At 34.3% G+C, this 18,882-nt stretch overlaps 1 protein-coding gene across 2 annotated transcripts; it reads right to left on the reverse strand.

Annotated features, from left to right (window-relative positions):
* Positions 1-8,946: 8,946 nt before the first annotated feature.
* Positions 8,947-12,303, reverse strand: LOC108982270 (probable rRNA-processing protein EBP2 homolog). 2 transcript variants are annotated; one of them, XM_035691262.1, is made up of 2 exons: positions 12,124-12,303; positions 8,947-10,071 (listed from the first exon to the last, which is right to left on the reverse strand). In XM_035691262.1, the coding sequence occupies exon 2, from the start codon at positions 10,060-10,062 to the stop codon at positions 9,163-9,165; it is 900 nt and encodes a 299-aa protein (XP_035547155.1). In that variant the 5' UTR covers positions 10,063-10,071; positions 12,124-12,303; the 3' UTR covers positions 8,947-9,162. The 2 variants fall into 2 exon arrangements, with proteins under 2 accessions (XP_035547155.1, XP_035547156.1); XM_035691263.1 differs by having other exon boundaries at positions 12,082-12,303.
* Positions 12,304-18,882: the final 6,579 nt, after the last annotated feature.

Below are 18,882 nucleotides of genomic sequence, written 5' to 3' on the forward strand. Positions count from 1 at the left end.
TATCGGTTGTTTGGGATGGAAATGGTTATTAACAACCAAGAAGTGCTACGGCCACATTTAAATCTTACAAAAATAAGTTTGGCGTTGCTTTGGTAAATCTACTTTATAACAAAAAAATATTACATAACGTAAAATATCAAATCACGTCAATTTATAAGTTTGTTTTTTTAAGATCATGTGTGAACCATGTATAGCAACTTGCGTAAGATGTGTTTGGTCTTGATCGCTCGAAGTCTCGAGATCAATACAAATATTCAATTTCCTTCTTTATTGGATGGTCTATTTGAAGAGAGAGATTTGATACAATACTAATAAGTATACTCGGCCTATAGTATTCAAAAATTTAACAGACGTGGGATTATATGATGTGTTGATCTTTTTCTTAAATGAATCATTCAATTAAGGCAACAAATTTTAAAGTGTGATATCATTCTCATTTTTTAACGGTAGACTCTATTTTTTTCAAAATGAGAATGTATATCTAATATTACTCAATAGATATACTTATTTTAAAACAAAAACTTTATACACAACCGTATTGCGTCCCGGCCGCAGCATCGGCGCCCACGTGGCAAAACGAAAATGGCATTGTTTTGAAAAAACCGTAATCCCTCCTTTGTTCCTCCTTTCCCTCCTGGTTTGTGGTTTTCTTCGATTTCTTCCCTCCCTTTCCTTCTCTGAAAGCCCCTTTCCCTCCAGACCTCTAACCCCTTAGATTCGTTCCCCCTTTCCACTAACCCCTTCGATTCCTTCCCCCTCGCAGACCTACTTCGATTCATCCATTCCATCTTTCACCATTGAAATCGATCCACAAAACCGACATTCGTCGTCCTCAAGCACAACGCTTCACCTTCATTCATCTTCATCAAGCACGACGACCAAGTTCCACTGTTATTCGTCTTCCTCCACCCCCACCCCCACCCCCGCGTAGTGCAGTACTGCCTGTTGCATCTTAAAACCACTCGAGCGTAGTCCATTATTCCTAAGCTCGATGTTGCCCATCTCGTGTTCCTCCACTCACGATAAGTCTATCCTTTTCACTTATTCCTCTTCCATTTTGCACATTGTTAGAAATTAGGGATTAGTAATTTGATGGGTTGGGGAAGTTTGGGTATTTTGGTTTTTCATCAAACGCTGAGGTCATTGTAAATTTTCGGGACTGAAATTTATGTTCTTGCATGTGTACATTGTCCTTGTACACGAGCTACAAAGCTGACCTGCTTTCACTGATTGGTTAGAACTGTGTTAGAGTGAGACAGAGTTTTGCAAGGAATGTGGCTTTAGAAGACCATAATCTACTGCAAAATTAACTTTTTTCATAGTGCTTTTTTGTGCCATCAATCTCGTATTAGCTCCAGAGATCCTGAGTTACTTTTGTATCCTATAGTATATGGAGCTGTCACTTTAGAACTATAAGTTCATGCCCTTAACTTTAAATTATCTTGAGAGTTAATAATGATTCAACTTTAAATTATCTTTAGATAAAATTTGGGTTTAAGGAAATTATTTATATTTGGATACAGATCAGACTTTAATTTGGAAAATAAACAAGCTGCTTTCAAGCGTGCAGTTTATATTGAAAAACATTGTATAGAGCAAACTCTTTTTTTTTTCTTTTTTTTTTTGGTGCTTATTTTTTTAAAATATATTTTGTTTCTATTTTTACTTTTAAGCATGCTCTCTGCAATGGTCATTGGTGTTGCACTAGTTAAGTGTGTCCACGCATGCACATACATATCCTTCTCAGCTGGTGTATTCTTTCATCAGCTTCCATGCATTCCCCTTTTCTCTTGTGCTTTTGTCTTTATGAATATGAAATAACCATTGGCATCTGTTATAGACATGGGATAAAAGGTTGATGTAGATGGCAAAATATTATGAGTGCAAGCATATGTATGTGTCACTCAATCTAGAAATTTGTCCATTGTTGCATGGACAATCCACTTGGGATAAATGTGATTCTAGATTTCATGATTAACTTGTCATCCTTGGGGTTTCATGCCTAGGTCAGTGGATCTTTGGGCCTTATTTGGCTGAAGTGAACTGGTGGATCATGTGGATTTTGGGATAGCATGTTTATGTGGATGCTTGTTAAAACCTGCATTCAATGGAGCAGATTGCAACATTCTTATAAATGCTTTATGATTTATGTTCCTTATCTAATTGACCACATACATCTATCATATCATTAACTTGATTCATGTGCCCATTAATATTATTTTCAACAAATTTCTCTATCAAGGAAATTGTAATAACATGAAGAATGGCTTTATAAAAAGAAATCTCCCACTTATCCTGATGCATAGAATTGATTTAAAGCAAGGTTCCATATTAAGAATTGTAAGATACCCTGATCTGCGTTGAAAGTTTTCAATACTTATTATGAGTGGATGATTATTTACTTTTATAATTGAAAATGATTTCTGTACTCAAACAAATTAAAAGAGTTTGATGTTCTGATTATTTATCCAATCATCCTAGTTATTTTAGGCAATTTCTCAGGTGTGAGCAATAAGTGTCTTTTTCTGCCGGTACTTGCAAGCCACATACTTAAGGAATGAATTGCATTTCTAGTTCCGTGGTTCATAATGTTAATAAGTTCTTTTTTTGAATTTTTATCTCATCCTCTGTATTTTCTAGACAAGTTATTTTCCAATATACATTTATGCATCTACAAATATTTCCTCAATTGAGATTGAGAGATGAAGTTTATCATTAAACTGTGTTTGTTGTCATTATTGGATTTGTTTTTTTGTGTACATACCTTATTGACCATGTTTGGTCCTTCCCTGGAGTGAGTTGTGAGAGATGAGTTTCTTAGTGCAGTATGCTACTTGTCATTTTAGGCTACGGCTTACCTTTTATTGTCCTAACAAATTGACATTAATTTCTAATTTGCTTTATTAATTTACCTTAATGTCTAATTTGCTTTATTATGCCTACAGACAAACACCACACGACGTGTACGATGCCGGCCAACTCCTTCTGCTCCCACCCAATCAGTGTTCCATAATGCTCGGGCTCAACAACTATACACTGAAGATTTTTCCAAGCGCACTCCCATTATTGAGCGTGAGGTCAATCTAGGTGAGTTTCAAGAGACTATACTACCACATATCTTTCAGTCTCGCCAGTGGGTATCATTAACCACTAGTCTCCCCCCTCCGTTTGTGGAGTTGGTCCGAGAGTTTTACTCCAACATTCATGTCATCTCACCCGATGGTTCCTTTGACGTCACTCTCCAAAACATCCAAATCCGAGTCAGTTCGGGGCATGTTAGTTGATTTGCTTAACGCCCTTCATGTTACCGAGACCCCATATCCGTATGTTGGCACCTCTAGTCCTAGCAACCCTGCTATCTATACCCGCTTGTGTGGATATGAGATGGCTTGGGATGGTCAGACAGTCATTCCTACCAATACGTTCTCCCCTGACTATCTCCTTCTTAGTAAGGCCGTCCTTACTGACCAACCAACCATCACAGTGATGTCGGCTATGATAGAGCCACCTTGCTTTATGCACTGATCAATGTCGTTTCCATCAATCTGAGAAGTCATCTTTGCAAGGTCATTTTAGAGGCTCATTAGTCTAACAAAATTCGGACGGGGTTGCCTTTTGCGAGTCTTGTCACTTGCATTGCTCTGTCTCACTCTGTTCCTATTCCAAAGATAGAGCCTAGAATCCCTCTGAAGGCTCCAATTGGTCGTTAGACCATTCAACTTAGTTGTGCACGCATTCGTCGATTCCCTTTTGATGATGAGGATCCTGCTCCCAGTTCACAACCTTCCCGTGCAACGCCATCGGGTTTTTAGCCATCTAGCTCAAGACCATCTACCCTTGCACCAGATCCGAATCAGTCGAGAATACAAATGGTGCTTGATTGTTTGAGCCGCATCCAAACTCGTCTTGACCACATCGATAGTCGTATCGGTAGTCGTCTTGATCACATCATTGCTGGTCTTGAGCACATCGATACTTGGCTCGATAATTTGGAAGGCCATCTAAATCGCATTGAGGATCATCTAGATACTCGCATTGATAGCGTAGATGTTCGTGTAGATGGCTTACATACTCTTTTTGAGTGCATGGATACTTGATGTGAGAGTCTGGTATATCGTTTCGATACCATGGGTGGTTGATTTGATATACTCCAAAACACAGTCCTACGATGCTTGAATGAAATGAAGGAAACTTTACTAACAAGTGGTTCTGAGGATGATGCGAGTAACGTTGGGCACGTTGTGCAACCTCCTACAGAACAGATGCTGGTCATTGATCTTTTTATTTATTTATCTATCATAGGATACAGGTGGGTGGGATATGTTGCAAAGGAAAAACATGGAATTTCTTGGGACACACACGATTTTCTTGATTAACTGTATCAAGTAATAAATTGTACAGGTCCTAAAAAGTGTATTTTATCAAACTCATGTAATGAATTGTACAGTATAATGAAAATTTTCTTGATGACTTCCATGCCTGTCATGTCATTCTCATGTCTATACTTGTTCTTCCTTTTGCTTGTTCAATTCAGTATCTCACCCCAGTTTGTTTCCTCCCCAAGTCTAGTGCAAGTAACTGAAGATGTGTTAAGTCCCAGATTTGGGTAAGGAAATTTATATCTTTTTACCTTGTATTGATATGTTACATATAAATTCTGGTAATTTATGTTCAGGAATTTTTCTGTCTCTTTGTAAGGGTTTCTTTGGGTTTGAAATAAGATATTCAGATTAGATGGAGAACATCTCTGTTATTCTTACTGCACAATGTTCACGCTCAGCGTATAAACTTTGCAACCATGCATTCTCATGCAAGTTGTAAGTGGTAATTAACTGATCCCAACATTGCTCAAACTCTTTAATGGTTTGGGTGTCATACACACATTTCATCAGGTAATTTTTCATCCCACTTTTGTTGGATCCATAAGAGCCGAGCTTCTTGGGGACTTTCTTCAGTATATGCCACAAGCAAAATCTATGTCGACTTTTTGGGAAAACAATAGCAGTTGCATTTTTCATCGCTCTGTCTTGATCAGTGATAATAGCTTTCAGAGTTATACCATCCATAGAATGCAACCAGGTATGGAATAACCACACAAAGGTCTCAGTATCCTCATTGGAAATTAAGCATGCTCCCAACAAAATTGACTGCCCATAGTGGTTTACACCAACGAATGGTGCAAAGGGCATCCCATATCTATTTGTCAGGTATGTGGTGTCAAATGTGACTATATCACTGAAATATTGGTAGATTGCTCTACTACGGGGGTCTGCCTAGAAAACATTCTTTAACCTCCCGTTATCATCTAAATCCATTAAGGCAAAGAACTTAGGATTTTTGTACTGCATCCGTAAAAAGTACTCTTGAAGCGCTCCAGCACCACCTGCGCCAAGTCTTAGATGTTTTGCCTTGTCGATTTAGTTATGACAATCATTTTCCAAGAACGAAAGGTTGTCGAATCCACCTGCCCCACAACAAGAGGTCCGAAGCTCTGATTCATTCTAATGCCAGTCAAATCATTTGTATCTATGACCATTTTTATGGTATCAATGACTTCTCTATTACATCGAAAGAAGCGAGATTTATTTGGACTAAAGTCATGGTTTTGAATATTATGAACTGTAGTCAACTGAAACTATCCCTTAGATTTTAAGGCATTAATCTTTGCCTTATATTCTGTATTTCCTGTTGGACGTGGGTTGAGGACATTGAAAGTCCTATTCCAGGCCTTCCCACCATGGGCATAAGCAAGGGTGACATATCTAATAGCCTCATCATCTCCCCTCTTAAGTCTTTTTTGTCATCACCTCAAACCCGCATTTCTTACCATATTGCTTATAATAACTTACTAAATCTTCAAGAGATTTAAACTTCATCCCCGATTTTGACTCCTCAATCATATCATCACCATCCATCTGCACATTCTGAGATGTCTCGGCATTGTCATCCTCAGTTTCTCATGGATTTGGTCTATCCTCACTACTTTCTTCAACTCTAGAGGATGTACATGGCGCTTCAGTTTTCCCAACATCGGGTCTATTATCCTCTGAACCAATTGGTCTGTTTGTAGCGGGGCTTGTATTGATAAGAGGAGTAAGATGTTCCATGTCATGTTGAAATAGGTAACCAATATTTTGTCAAAAAAAAAAAAAAAAAGGAAATAAAACTCCTGAAACTAAGCCAACTTATTAAAAATTAATATTAATATGTTATCACCACCTATACGTTGAATGGATATTGGTTGCCAATTGGATATGACAGAAAGACCGGTGACCACGCAGACACTGATCCATAGTAACCAGACATATAATTTGGGATGTTTAGACAAGTTGATGGTATGTCCTAACAAGAAAGAGAGATTAAGTTATTTATGTATTTTGAAAATAAATATAACTCAACAAATTTCAATTCAATTTTGATATATTAAATGATATAACATACCGCGGATGAGGGATTTAGGTAGATGTTGTTAATGTAGATGGCTATTCTTTTCCGTTTCCCATGCTGAGAGGGAGACAAATGCATTGTCAATATATCTCTTAAGAATTTCTATTAAAGAGAGAATCATTGTTGGCAAAATTGTTCTTAATAAGGGCTTAGTAATGAAGTTAATCATGCAAGCCATAAATATCTTATTCTCGGGGACTTTTGCTAATGGCCATGTCCCACTGAAATATGTCACAAATATGGAAAAGGTCTCCAATAATTGGAATAAGTAGTGTATGTTGTATAAAAAAACATGTACTTTATGTCTTTCTTGTTGGTATCAAATGAAGTCGAGTGGTGAAGGTTAATCGAAAAAAACTGCAGGTTAACCTCATGCTGCTTGTGTATTCTATGCCTTTCATTACGATATGAAATGAAGTCATGCATGGATAGAAGTCTGAGTCTTTCATTGCACTAGTCTAAAACTTATCCACATTATACAAGCTTGCAGCAAGCTTTTGCTCATAATAGTGGTCCTTTTATCGAACTTTTCATAAATCCAACCAAAAAATATCAGATTATGTACACACCCAAAATAAATCATGACAAGTGGTATTGTTGCAAATCTATACCAGGATCATGTATATCTTCTTCTACTCTATGTAAAGTAATACTCTTTGTACTATGAAAGACATATCTGGGAAGTAGTTAATCTTGCAGATTTTAGAACACAGAGTAGAGTTTGTGGTTCTCTGTATTGGAAGATTCAGTAGTGTCGCAAGTTTTACTTAACATAGTTTAGAACATATAAGAGTTTGTAAAGCAATGGCATTAATATTGCCCTTCATGCTTGTATATGATGAAGGTATGCAAAGCAGTTTTAGTTAACTACTTGTATATCTTGCAGGTATAACGGAGTATCCAACATGAACATATTCTAGTTCTACTTTTCTGTGAGATAATTTATATGATATTTGTGCATGCATTATTGATCCAACCTATCTCAACTCTTCTATTAACAGCTCCTACATTTGAGAATGAAACATTCGGTTGATTTAGACAACCCAGAAGTTGTTATGCTATATCAAAATGGAAAAGGTCCCAGTGAAAGTTTCCATGGGCATAACACAACTCAATAGAAAAATCTAATTGTAAGCGATTCTGTGCACTAATACGCGCACTCATTTAATATGATTGGTCAGAAAGTAGATTTTATTGAAAACAATACTAATTTGAATTTAGAATATGAAGGCAACAATATTAGTACGTAGATTGGTACACAAACTTGCATGTACGTAGCAAAACTGCAACTCAATATAGCATGCTCATAGCCTCATAGAAGATCAAACCTAATAAATTTCATTGAGTGATGGCCTGACCCGGATCCACCCACAAACTCTACATTGCTTGTGTCCACGAAACCACCACGGCGACCGTAGACCACTCTCCCACCCATGACGCTACGACTCAGAGATTTGTAGGCTGTGAAGACGGCTAAAAAAACAACGGGACAACGACCCAAAGACGCACGACGGCGACGAAAGCTTCCTCAAGCAAGCTCCCTCTCAGGTTTTGCTCTGAAGCTTGGTTTTGCTCTACAGCAAGACGATGGCTACCACAACTATGGGATGACAACCCAAAGATGCACGACAGCGACAAAAGCTTCCTCAACCTTGCTCTCTGGTCGGTTTCTCTGAAGCTTGGTTTCGCACCTTGAGTAAGCTTCCTTGGTAAGTTACAGACAAAACAATTTCCCTCATTTTTTTTTGTTTTTTTAATAATATTACTTGCTGATGTGGTAGTATCAGTAGGTGCCGCTGCAAGGATAATTCTCGACTGTCCCTAGATTTGTTGATTTTAAAATGTGTAGAATGCATCATCTACATTATTTATTCTAAATTTTTTCTATTTAATATATGTGATATGAACTATATAAAAGTATATAAAAGTATGGGTATTGCTACCATGCTGCTCCAGTTATATCATTCACTTTGCTCCATTGATATGGCACCACGTGGCTTAAATTTCCTTCTATCTCTTTTATATTCAAAACAATACAAAAAGAAGAAAATTAAAACCCTAAATTTCCTCTATCCATTTTATGTTGGTATTTTTAATTTATTTTTATAAGTCACATGACATAAAATGATGGTGCCACGTCAATAAGGCAAAGTGAGTGGTATAATTAACTCAATATAATAGCATTTCTCTGAAGATATTTACAAAAAGCTCAAAATGGGTTTATCAAAATTTGTAGATTTATAAGAAATAATATGGATATTAAAATCAAGTAATTCCTTTATAGCTTCGAACACGTTCAAAAAATAAATCAACCTAACGAATGCAAGCTCGAACTCATTCAAATAACAAAATAAAGGTGCACGAACTGTTTACACCACTGCATAGCACAAACTAAGGAAGACTTGATGACACTGCTATAAGGAAAAACAGTAAAAATTGGTAAGATTGTTGTCAGGTTTCAAAGGTAGTACAAGATGTGTGTGACTAAACATATGGCCATGGTTTAAGAAAATGACTTCAAAAAATGATTACCAGAATAAGAGAACACTTGAAGAAGACATGCAATTAGAACAAAGTGTCAAAACTTAACGTTTACATATCAAATTAGAATCAGCAGCAAAGCTCAGTAGGCTACAACAAGCCCCTCATGAAAAAAATTTAAATCCTTAAACAACGATTTGCTGCCCAACAAAAAGCAAATATCAAGGGTATTTACTACCTCTTCCTTTTCTTATCTCCAGTTGCATTGCCTCTACTGAAACCTCTTATATCATTAGTGGTATCAGCTGTGTTCTGCTTTTTCATACCTTTCCTCCCTCCAGATCCAAACCTCGAATTTTTAGATTCCCTTTTCTTTTGTATCTTCCCCTTTCCACCGACTTGTCTTGCCTTCCGCCCCTTCCCTCCAGAACGATCTCCTGGAGCCACGCCGGGTCTCTTCTTATCCGACCTCTCAAAGACTTTTCCATCTTCAAAGGCTAAATCCATATCAGCATCTTTTTCACTCCCAGCAAACCCGGTCTGCTGCCTCTGCTTCCTCCACTTCTTAACAGACTCTATGTCCTCCTTTTTCTGCTTAGCTCTCTCTTTCAGCTTTTGTGCTTGAATCTGTTTAGAGAGTCTCTTTGCCTCCCTGGCCTTCCTTCTCTCCTCAGCCTCCTCAATCCTAGTCTTTTCTGCCAAAAGCCGGCCTTTGACTTTCTCCATATGGAAATCTGTCTTCACCATCTCAGCATAATAGTCGGAAGGCCTGAGAAAAGGGAGACCCATCGACTGAAGCTTTTCAAAGGCTTGCCTAGTTCCCTCCAATGCTTGGGTATAGAAAGCAAGCTCCCGTGCTAGGTCATCATTCACATCCACGTCTTGCTCTTGATTAATATCAATAGAGAGCTTGTGTATCCATCCCACATTTTCAGGCCAGCTAATATCTCCAAGTTTATCAAGGAGACCGTCTCGGTTGTATATGGAGTTCTTTGCAGGTTCAGTCAATCTCACATCTTCATCTCCTTCTGACTCCGATTCAGATTGAGGTGTTTCCTCACTGTGATCTTCCAAGTTATCATCTTCCAGTCTATTCTCGTCAGAAACAATAGGTTCTTTATTGAGTACCCCCATTCAACTAACCTACCATAAATCAAAAGAAGTGCAACCATGTGAGCAGGAGAAAGTATTTTGTACAATGTTTATTTGGCATAAGAATTAAGAAAGAAACAAGATATGAAAAGGAGTCAAGTTATAATCGGAGATCATGGATTCAAGGGTGTAATCAGATCATCATAAAGGCTGAATAAAATAATCGTTTCCCCACATTGACCCCCCACTTTTTTTTTCCTCTCAAAATAAAAGAATCAAACAATTAGTTGAAATGCTCCCAAAGATCCAGTTAAGGAATCCTATATACTTACCAAACACCAAAAAGTATAGAACTGTGACAGTTTTTTCCCAATAAGTTGTTATAATATTTTAACACCAAAAAGGCATTCATCAGACAATGGCAATATCTGCACTGTAAGCATATATGTCGGGAACGCACAAGTAAAATTATATTAAAGAAAAAAAAAAGGAATGAAAATGATTTAACACTAAAATTATGATAGCTCCAATGGAAAAATTTTCAATAATGAAAATGGGTGTGCCAAATGACCATGTCAAAGAGAGATTAAGGAGACGTTTGGATTCGAAGATGACTTAAGATGATTTGAGATGAATTGTGAATAGTAATGAAATGAATTGTGAATAGTAGTGAGGTTTGTGAGTTAAAGTTGCTGAATAGTAGTGAGATGAGTTGAGATGAGCGGAGATGAGTTGCGAATCCAAACGTCTCCTAAAAGGGATTACAATTTATACACAACCACTCCAGTAGTCTTAAGGACTCCCCCTATTTTAAATCCCTACCCTGAGGCTAGACACTGCTAACTGTCATCAGTCAGGGTAACAAGCTGGAAAACTAAAATTAAAAGTGAGATATGCAATGATGACCAGAAACAACAAGATAGCAGAACAGTCATGGAAAAGAAATAATGGAGATTGGGAATACAACTGATAACTTGCAGTTTAGCAACAAATTCATACACTTTTTTTTTTTTTCTGTGAAACAAATTCATAAACATGATCCTCTCAAGGCGGTACAAAGAATCGAGTCATGCAGGAAGGGTTGTGCACTGGATTTTTTGGAGTTGGATTGCATGTATCTGATTCCAACATCGATTAAAATTGGAGGTTGAGTCCGAACTCAATCAGACTCTGAAAATCTGCTCTTCTCCACTTTGACTCCACAAGAACCACATGGAATTGGTACAGACTAACAGAGGTCAGATTTGGGCCTGACCTTACATTAACATTACCCTTGAACAAATTGTCGGGCATAAGAGTGATAATTTTTCCGGAAATTAAAACTCAGTGTCTTCGTTACATAGCATTAACATTACCCTTGAATAGATTTGTATTCTTATATAAGAAAGAAAATCTCACAACGAAAAAAGAAATAGGATTACCAACACAAGAAGAAATCTAAGATAGGAGATGTTAACCACAAAAATTGCAGAAAATATCCAATAAAGCAATAATCTGCTTGAGTAAATTGGAGGGATCATAAATATAGCCCCATTATGCAACACCCCTTAAACAAATTTTAATTCAATTATACATTGAGTTCATGAAAAACAGAGATATTAGAAAGAGACCATATCTATATTATATATATATATATATAATATAAATCTGTGTGTGTGTGTGAAAAACCAATTAAAAACAGAGAAACATGCAATTATATATTGAGAGTCTCCTTATTAGCAGTAAGGGCAGAGACGTAGCTAGCTGGGTCCTAGATCTTGGCTTTGGTTTTGAATCAAAGCAAAAGCCACAAACTAATCCAAGTTGATCTAGGAAAGCTTTTATTTTGTTTTTAATTTTACTGCCACGGTACTGATCTTTAAAAGGATTGCTCTTTACAATTTAAAGGTATTCATAAACCGATCAAAGTTAGGGTAGTTTAAAATGAAAGAAGGTTCATGCATCTTACATGAAATCGACCGATGGTGGTGAGTCTGGTGACTAATCAGAATTTAACATCAATGTGTGTATATGGTAACAATATGGGATAAACATTTTACTAAACTTGCAGAATCTACTAACATAAATTAAAGGAAAGACTCTTTGACATTCTCCTGTTCTTACAGGCACGCGAGATGGGAGGTGCAACGGCGCTGTTTCCTGTGTTTCTGAGGGAGCGACAGCGAGAGGGAGGGGACTCAGGCTGAGGGGGCGACGGCGAGATGTGCAACGGCGTGAGACAGAGACGAGAGGGCAGAGAGTGAGGCAGAGAGGGGCTCGGGGGAGGAATGAGGATTCAGAGGAGAGGGGCTAGGGTTTATTCGCTGGAGTCTTGGAGAGGAAACGGCGCCGTTTCCTGATGGTTTGGGATTTTTTATTTTTATTTTTGAAATGATCATTAATTTTTTTTTTCCCTTATGGTTTGGGAAATTGATCATTATAAATATTTGTAATACATTTAATACTATTAGTATATTTTATATAAAAAAAAAATACTATTAGTATATAGTAAATTAGTATACTAATGCACTAATGTATTTATCAAAATTATTACTAATACTATAGTGGTAATATATTATAACTCTTACTAATACTCTTAAAATTATTACTAAACTCTTATACTAGTAATATATATTATACTATTATAGTGTTACTACTACATATAGTGATATTAATACTATAAGTCTATATATAGACTATATAGTTATACATTAAAGAATATAATAATACATTGATACTAAATATAGGTAGTTATAGACTATAGTGATTTAATTATAATGATTAGTATTATAATATAACTATATAATAGTATTAATATTACTATTAGTATTAGTATATATATTTGTATTAGTTATAGCTATATAATATATTAGACTATTGGTATAAGTATAACTATAGGCTATAGTAGACTATTTAGTATTATTTCTAGTTTGGTTACATGATACAGATGAGATGTTTTCATCTCATATGTATCGTGCACTAGTTTTCCCAATCCAAACATATTATATTCCATCTCTAAATTGTAAAAACATTCACTTAAATCAACAGTAATGAACAGTGTATGAATAGTATATAAATAGTGCATGAACAGTGAAAACTGACAATGAACAGTAACATTTCCGGCTCTCTAATTAATAGTGGGACCCACACATTTTTCAAATTCCAAAAATTAAAAACAATTTTATCTTATTTCACTATCCAAAAACATATTTTTTTACAAACTATTTCATCTCATTTTCACTCAAAAAATTCACTACTATTCAAAATATTTCATTTGAATTTCATAAACAAACGAGGCATTAGTATATATATTAGTATTAGTTATAGCGAGTTTAATTTATTATAACTATATTATTGATAGACTATAGTACCGATCAAAAAAAATTATTGATAGACTATAGTGATAGTATATTAGTATTAGTATACTAGTACTAAATTACTAATAGTATTGATATTACTATATCATTATTTCATATGTAATTATTTAGTATAATGATTTATATACTAATTTATATATAGACTTCGAGTATATTACTAATAGTAATATATTATTAGACTATGAGTATTAGGCCATAAAATGTAAATTATAATTAATATACATTATAAACTAATGTATATTAGTATTACTAATGTATTATGTACTTATCAAAAAGAATATATTGAAAATTTATTAGGCCATAAAAATTTGGTAATAATATTTGAGTGATTTTCTTTCTTTTTTGGTAAATAATATTTTAGTGATCTTATTTACAATTTTGGTATATAAATTCAAATATTTTGATATTTAAGATTTTTTTTCAATTGATGTGATTTTTCAATTTCAATTTAAAGTTTTACAATTGTAGTTTATTTTTAAATTATATAATATATATAATATAAACAATATTTAAAAAATAATTTAAAATATATATTATATAGAACCGGTTCGGTCTAGGCCTAGAAAGCCTAGAATCGAAACTGGATCGATTCTGACAGATTTTGCCATTATGGGACTGGACCAGTTTGACCGGTTCGAATTGGTCCGGTCCGATTTCCCCATTTTTTTTTTACACTCCTAGTCACTTCATGTTTTGGTTCTAAACCCCCTTTTTTTTTTGTACCCTTGATGCAACGTGTAATGTGTTAATTTGCCCGCGTTTATTTATTTATTTTTTATATTTCTTAACTGTTATTAATTATATTTTAAATACCTTTTTATGTTATTCTGTTAATAAATAATAATTAAGATGTTGATGTTCTTATTTCCTATTTTCATATTTCTTATTATAATAACTTTTTCCTTTTTTGGTATGGTTTATAGTATTTTTAGATTTTCTTTTTGATGGGGCTACTAAGAGATCATAATCAAATGAGCAATGCTAGTGTGATTACTGGCTTTGACCACTCAACGTGTCTACTAGTATAAATTTATCTTTTTAAATTTTTATTTTTAATTTTTTTTAATATATTTAAATATTTTTAAAAAATAAAAAAATATATCAATACACTAAAAGTCACTTCCTTAATCATTAAATATAGAAAAAAATTAAAAAAATTTAAATACATAAGTGATCAAAATGAAAGAATAAACTCAGACAACATACTAACAATTTCTAATCAAATTGCTCATAAAAGGTTGCTAATTATTTCTTGGCATACTTCTTTTCAAAACAGATGGTTACAATGCTGCTTTCACAAATGCGTAACACAACTACATTTGATTAATCCACCAGTTGAATTTTATAACCGCTATTGCAATGGTTACTAGGGTTCAAGTCCAATTTATTGGTCTCATTGCTTTTTTTATATATTTTATTTTCAACTGTATGCACTGCAATTTCTGTGAAGGGGTTTTTATCAGGATCCCCTGCCCTTTCCTCTTGTATTATCTATTTTAATTTAATGAAAGTTTGATGAAAAAAAGTAACAATATGCAAACGTATATGTACAAGTACGATAGTGCCAATGCATTTTACTTGTATTGTGCCTACTATTCCAAACATGTTTCGTACTTTTGCGAATGATTCCAACAACATACAACAAGAAGATGAGAGGGGATCGGTGTGGTAGGAGACACCTCTGATTCCTAAGTCAGCTGTAAGTATGAAGAATATTTGAAATCTCAAAGGATTTATAAGTTCTTCACACTTTACACTGACTTAGGCATCAGAGGTGTCTCCTACTACATATGATCCCTATCATGTTCTTGTTGTAGGTTGTTGGAGTCGTTTGCAAAAGTACGAAACACGCAGAGAACACCTACTCCGATGCTGACAAATTTTGAGGTAAATGAGGCAAATTTTGTCTTGCAGAAGGAGACGTCGATACGAATATGGCTACTCTAAAGAAGGGAAAAAAAAAAATTGTTCCTGAATTACCTTACTATTTTGCACATAAAGTTAAGACATCCCTAATGGGTGAAGATGGTAAAGTGGATTATAAATTTTATTAGAACACTAGATGCCCTTTCTATCCAATGGCTTTAGTCTTTATAAGTGTTTGGTTAAAGCAAATATGCTAATATTACATCTTATATTGGTTGATTATTATGACCAAGACAAGTTGTATATAAATATCATACTTGATCAAACTTACAATTTTAGTCATTTCATTTTTTAGTAAGAGAAATTATATTTGTAGTTTTAAAGTATACAAGACTCGTATACTCATTTTGAGAAAAATAGATAAATATGATATCTATATGAAAAAATTATTTTTTAATTATTGACCCCACTTTTTTTCAAAACAAGTGCACGAGACTTGCACATCCTGGAACTATATCTAGCATTAATACTTTTCTAATAAATAGTTATCTCACCCCTTTTTAACTATACTATAAATACTGTGAGAATTATCTAGTCGAGTTATTTTACAAGGAAGTCTTATACCGTACGCATCTATATAACTAACATGTGATTTGTCATTTTTGTCATTCTATTTAAATACAACACATGATATTTAAACATTACGATAGAAAGAAAAAAATGACAAATCATATGTGGATTAGATGGAGGTATGTGGTGTAAAGGCATCCAATGTTTACCAAATAATACTGTTCACACAAGTGTTGATTCTATTGTTCATGTCTCTATACATTTTACACGGTCATTCGTGTTAATATAAGAGCTTTTAGAGAATTGATCTCTTTCTTCAAACTATAAGTTTGGAGGTGGAGTGGGTCTAGTAGTGTACTAGTTTAATTTGGTAGGTACTAACAGGTAATTTCTCACTAAATTTCATTATCTTATTAACTTAGTAGTTAAATCTCATCCATACATAATTTATTTGTTCTTAAAACAATCATTCTTTGAAGTAGAAGAGTTTAATTTAGTAGTTAAATCAGTAATGTTTGGATATATTATTTTTATGAGTAGTGTTATTTAAAATTTTTTACACTACATAATATTTAAAATTTATCTTTTAAATTAAATTATACCACGTGAATGATGTGTGGTGTAAAAGCTTTTAAATATAATTATTAAAGTTACTACGATATTTGACCAATAGCTTATTCATTTTATTTAGATTTCAAGTGAGATTGTACACTAATTATTGAAGTTTCAATTTTTAGCTTTCATTGCTTTATTTTTTAAATTAATTTGACCGTTCCCAATCTATTTATTTATTTATTTATCTTTTTTGGCTTGTTAGAGATATGAAAAGTGCTACAGCTATAAAGAGATTTTAAAAAAGTAAACTTACAAACTGACATGACTTCATATAATATGTTAGATCTACTTTACAATAAAATTAACTATACAATCTAACATGCAGCATCAAGTTACGTCAATTTGTAAGTTTATTACTGTGAAATCTCTTTATGGTTAAAGCATTTATCCTTCTCTAAAGACATACGAGCAAGTCCAAACATTCATCATTTAATTAAGAGAAACGATGCAAATCATTTAGGGATAAAAAAAGCCTTTAGATAGATCTTTAGCACCGCGTGCACACTCATGGTTATATGAATCCATGTGCTTTTATATATATATATATATATATATATATATATATATATATTTTCTAAGCAAGCTTGCATGTTATAAATAGTTAAAAACTATTACAAACTACTAAGAACTAATGAGGGTATTTCCTGCTATCAATATACAAAATTGTAGAATGAATAATATCTAATGGAATGCTACCAAACAAAGAGTTTGTAGCTGCCCATTGCGCAACCGAGTGCGCAAATCGATTTTGGGATCAATCATTCTTGTGAAAGCTACAGTCTAAGTGGGATTTCAAAGAGTTTGCGATATCTTCCAAGATATGTGTTATTTGCAAGATTTGTTCTTCTTTATAAATAGAAGAAATCACCAACTGAGAGTCTCCTACTAGAGAGATAAAAGGATGGTTGAGGTGTTCTGTCATTTTGAGAGCTAACTGTGCCACAAGTGCCTCTGCCATTAGCGGAGTCGTGGAAAAATTTGTCTCAGTCTAGATTTCGATGACTTCTCCTGTTGAATTTCTGCTTACAGCTAAAGCCAAAGAGAGAGAATTCTTGACTGCTGCATCAAATAAAATACATATCTAATTCGTATGAGGTTTTTGTCATTCCTTCTCCACTTTGGATTCAAGTTTTTCTTTCCATACATGAAGATTTTTTTGATAAGAGAGATTTAGCTGTTGTGAAAGATCGTGAGGTGAGAGTTCTTTGCAATTATGGACTTGGTCATTTCGGAGCCTCTAGATGAAATCTAGAATCAGACTAGCAAAAACTTTGAACGAATGATCTTCCTGGGATGAAAGACCAAGTTTTTTTGGGGGGTATAATATAATCTGGAACCAATCCTTCATTGAATTTACTGTCGGGGAAGATAGATTTAAGGGCCATCTACTACAATTCCAGAGAATTATGGTTATGGGGCATTCAATGAATAGGTACAGGAGAGTCTCTTATTTTTCATCGCAGAGCAAACAGTTTATGGAAGGAATGTTCTGAATGAACCTTTTGCTCTCTTGTTGGCAAAATATCCCAAAATATTTTTTATAAAAGTAGTTTGTACCTGTCATGGATCCTGAGTTTCCAAATTTTCTCCCATGATATATCCGGAATTGCTTCTCTGGAGTAATTTGAAATATTTGATGTAAGATGGTGGGCACCCTAGAGAATCCATGTACTTATATATTTACATCTATAAGTTCTAGTTTCATCTTTGCTTGGTCCAAAGTCATGAGAAATCCAAATGAGCTCGACAATCTGGCATGTTGAAGACTCCAAATAAACATGTATCCACGGCACACGTGTACTACACTCCAATGTCACTCCCTCCATCTTTTACTAATGTAATATTGCTCATCAATCATTCGATCAACCCTTATTTTATAAAATAAAAAAACTCAAAATTATTAAATGATACAATATTAATATAATAGGATACGAGAAATATATATATCTTTTTGACAAGTGTAGTGAGAGTTAGGTTGCGTTCGAGTGTTGAGCTCTCTATGAATAGTAATGAGTTGAGATGGTAGAGTGAATTATGTGGAGTTCACTTAACATTAGTTTAGATGTTAAGATGTATTTATGAAAAATTAAAAGAGATTGTGAATCCTGCGTGTAAAGAGGTGTTGAATTAAAAAAAGTTGTAAGTCCCACATATAAAGAGATTTTAAGTTGAAATAAATTTAGTAATTTGAGAGTTGGATGTTTAGATATTAGAAAAGATCTAAATTTGAACCGAACTCAAGAAATCAAAAGAGGCCTTAGCCAGCATTTGAGAAGCAAGAAAGAATGGTATTTTTTATTTTTTGTATCTTCTATACTCTTTTTGTTTATTGATTTATTTTTTTGAAAGTAACAAAGAATCAAGTCTTTTTAACAGAGATTCCAGGAACTAGAGGCCAATGTCTAGGACATCAAGAGTATTACATGCAGATAACAGCTAAAGCAGGCACGCTACA

This window comes from Juglans regia, chromosome 6 (genome assembly GCF_001411555.2).
Source record: "Juglans regia cultivar Chandler chromosome 6, Walnut 2.0, whole genome shotgun sequence".
Lineage (NCBI taxonomy): Eukaryota > Viridiplantae > Streptophyta > Magnoliopsida > Fagales > Juglandaceae > Juglans > Juglans regia.

Coding starts and splice junctions, on each gene's coding strand:
- LOC108982270 (XM_035691262.1), bottom strand. CDS start 10,062: ATGGGGGTACTCAATAAAGAACCTATTGTTTCTGACGAGAATAGACTG.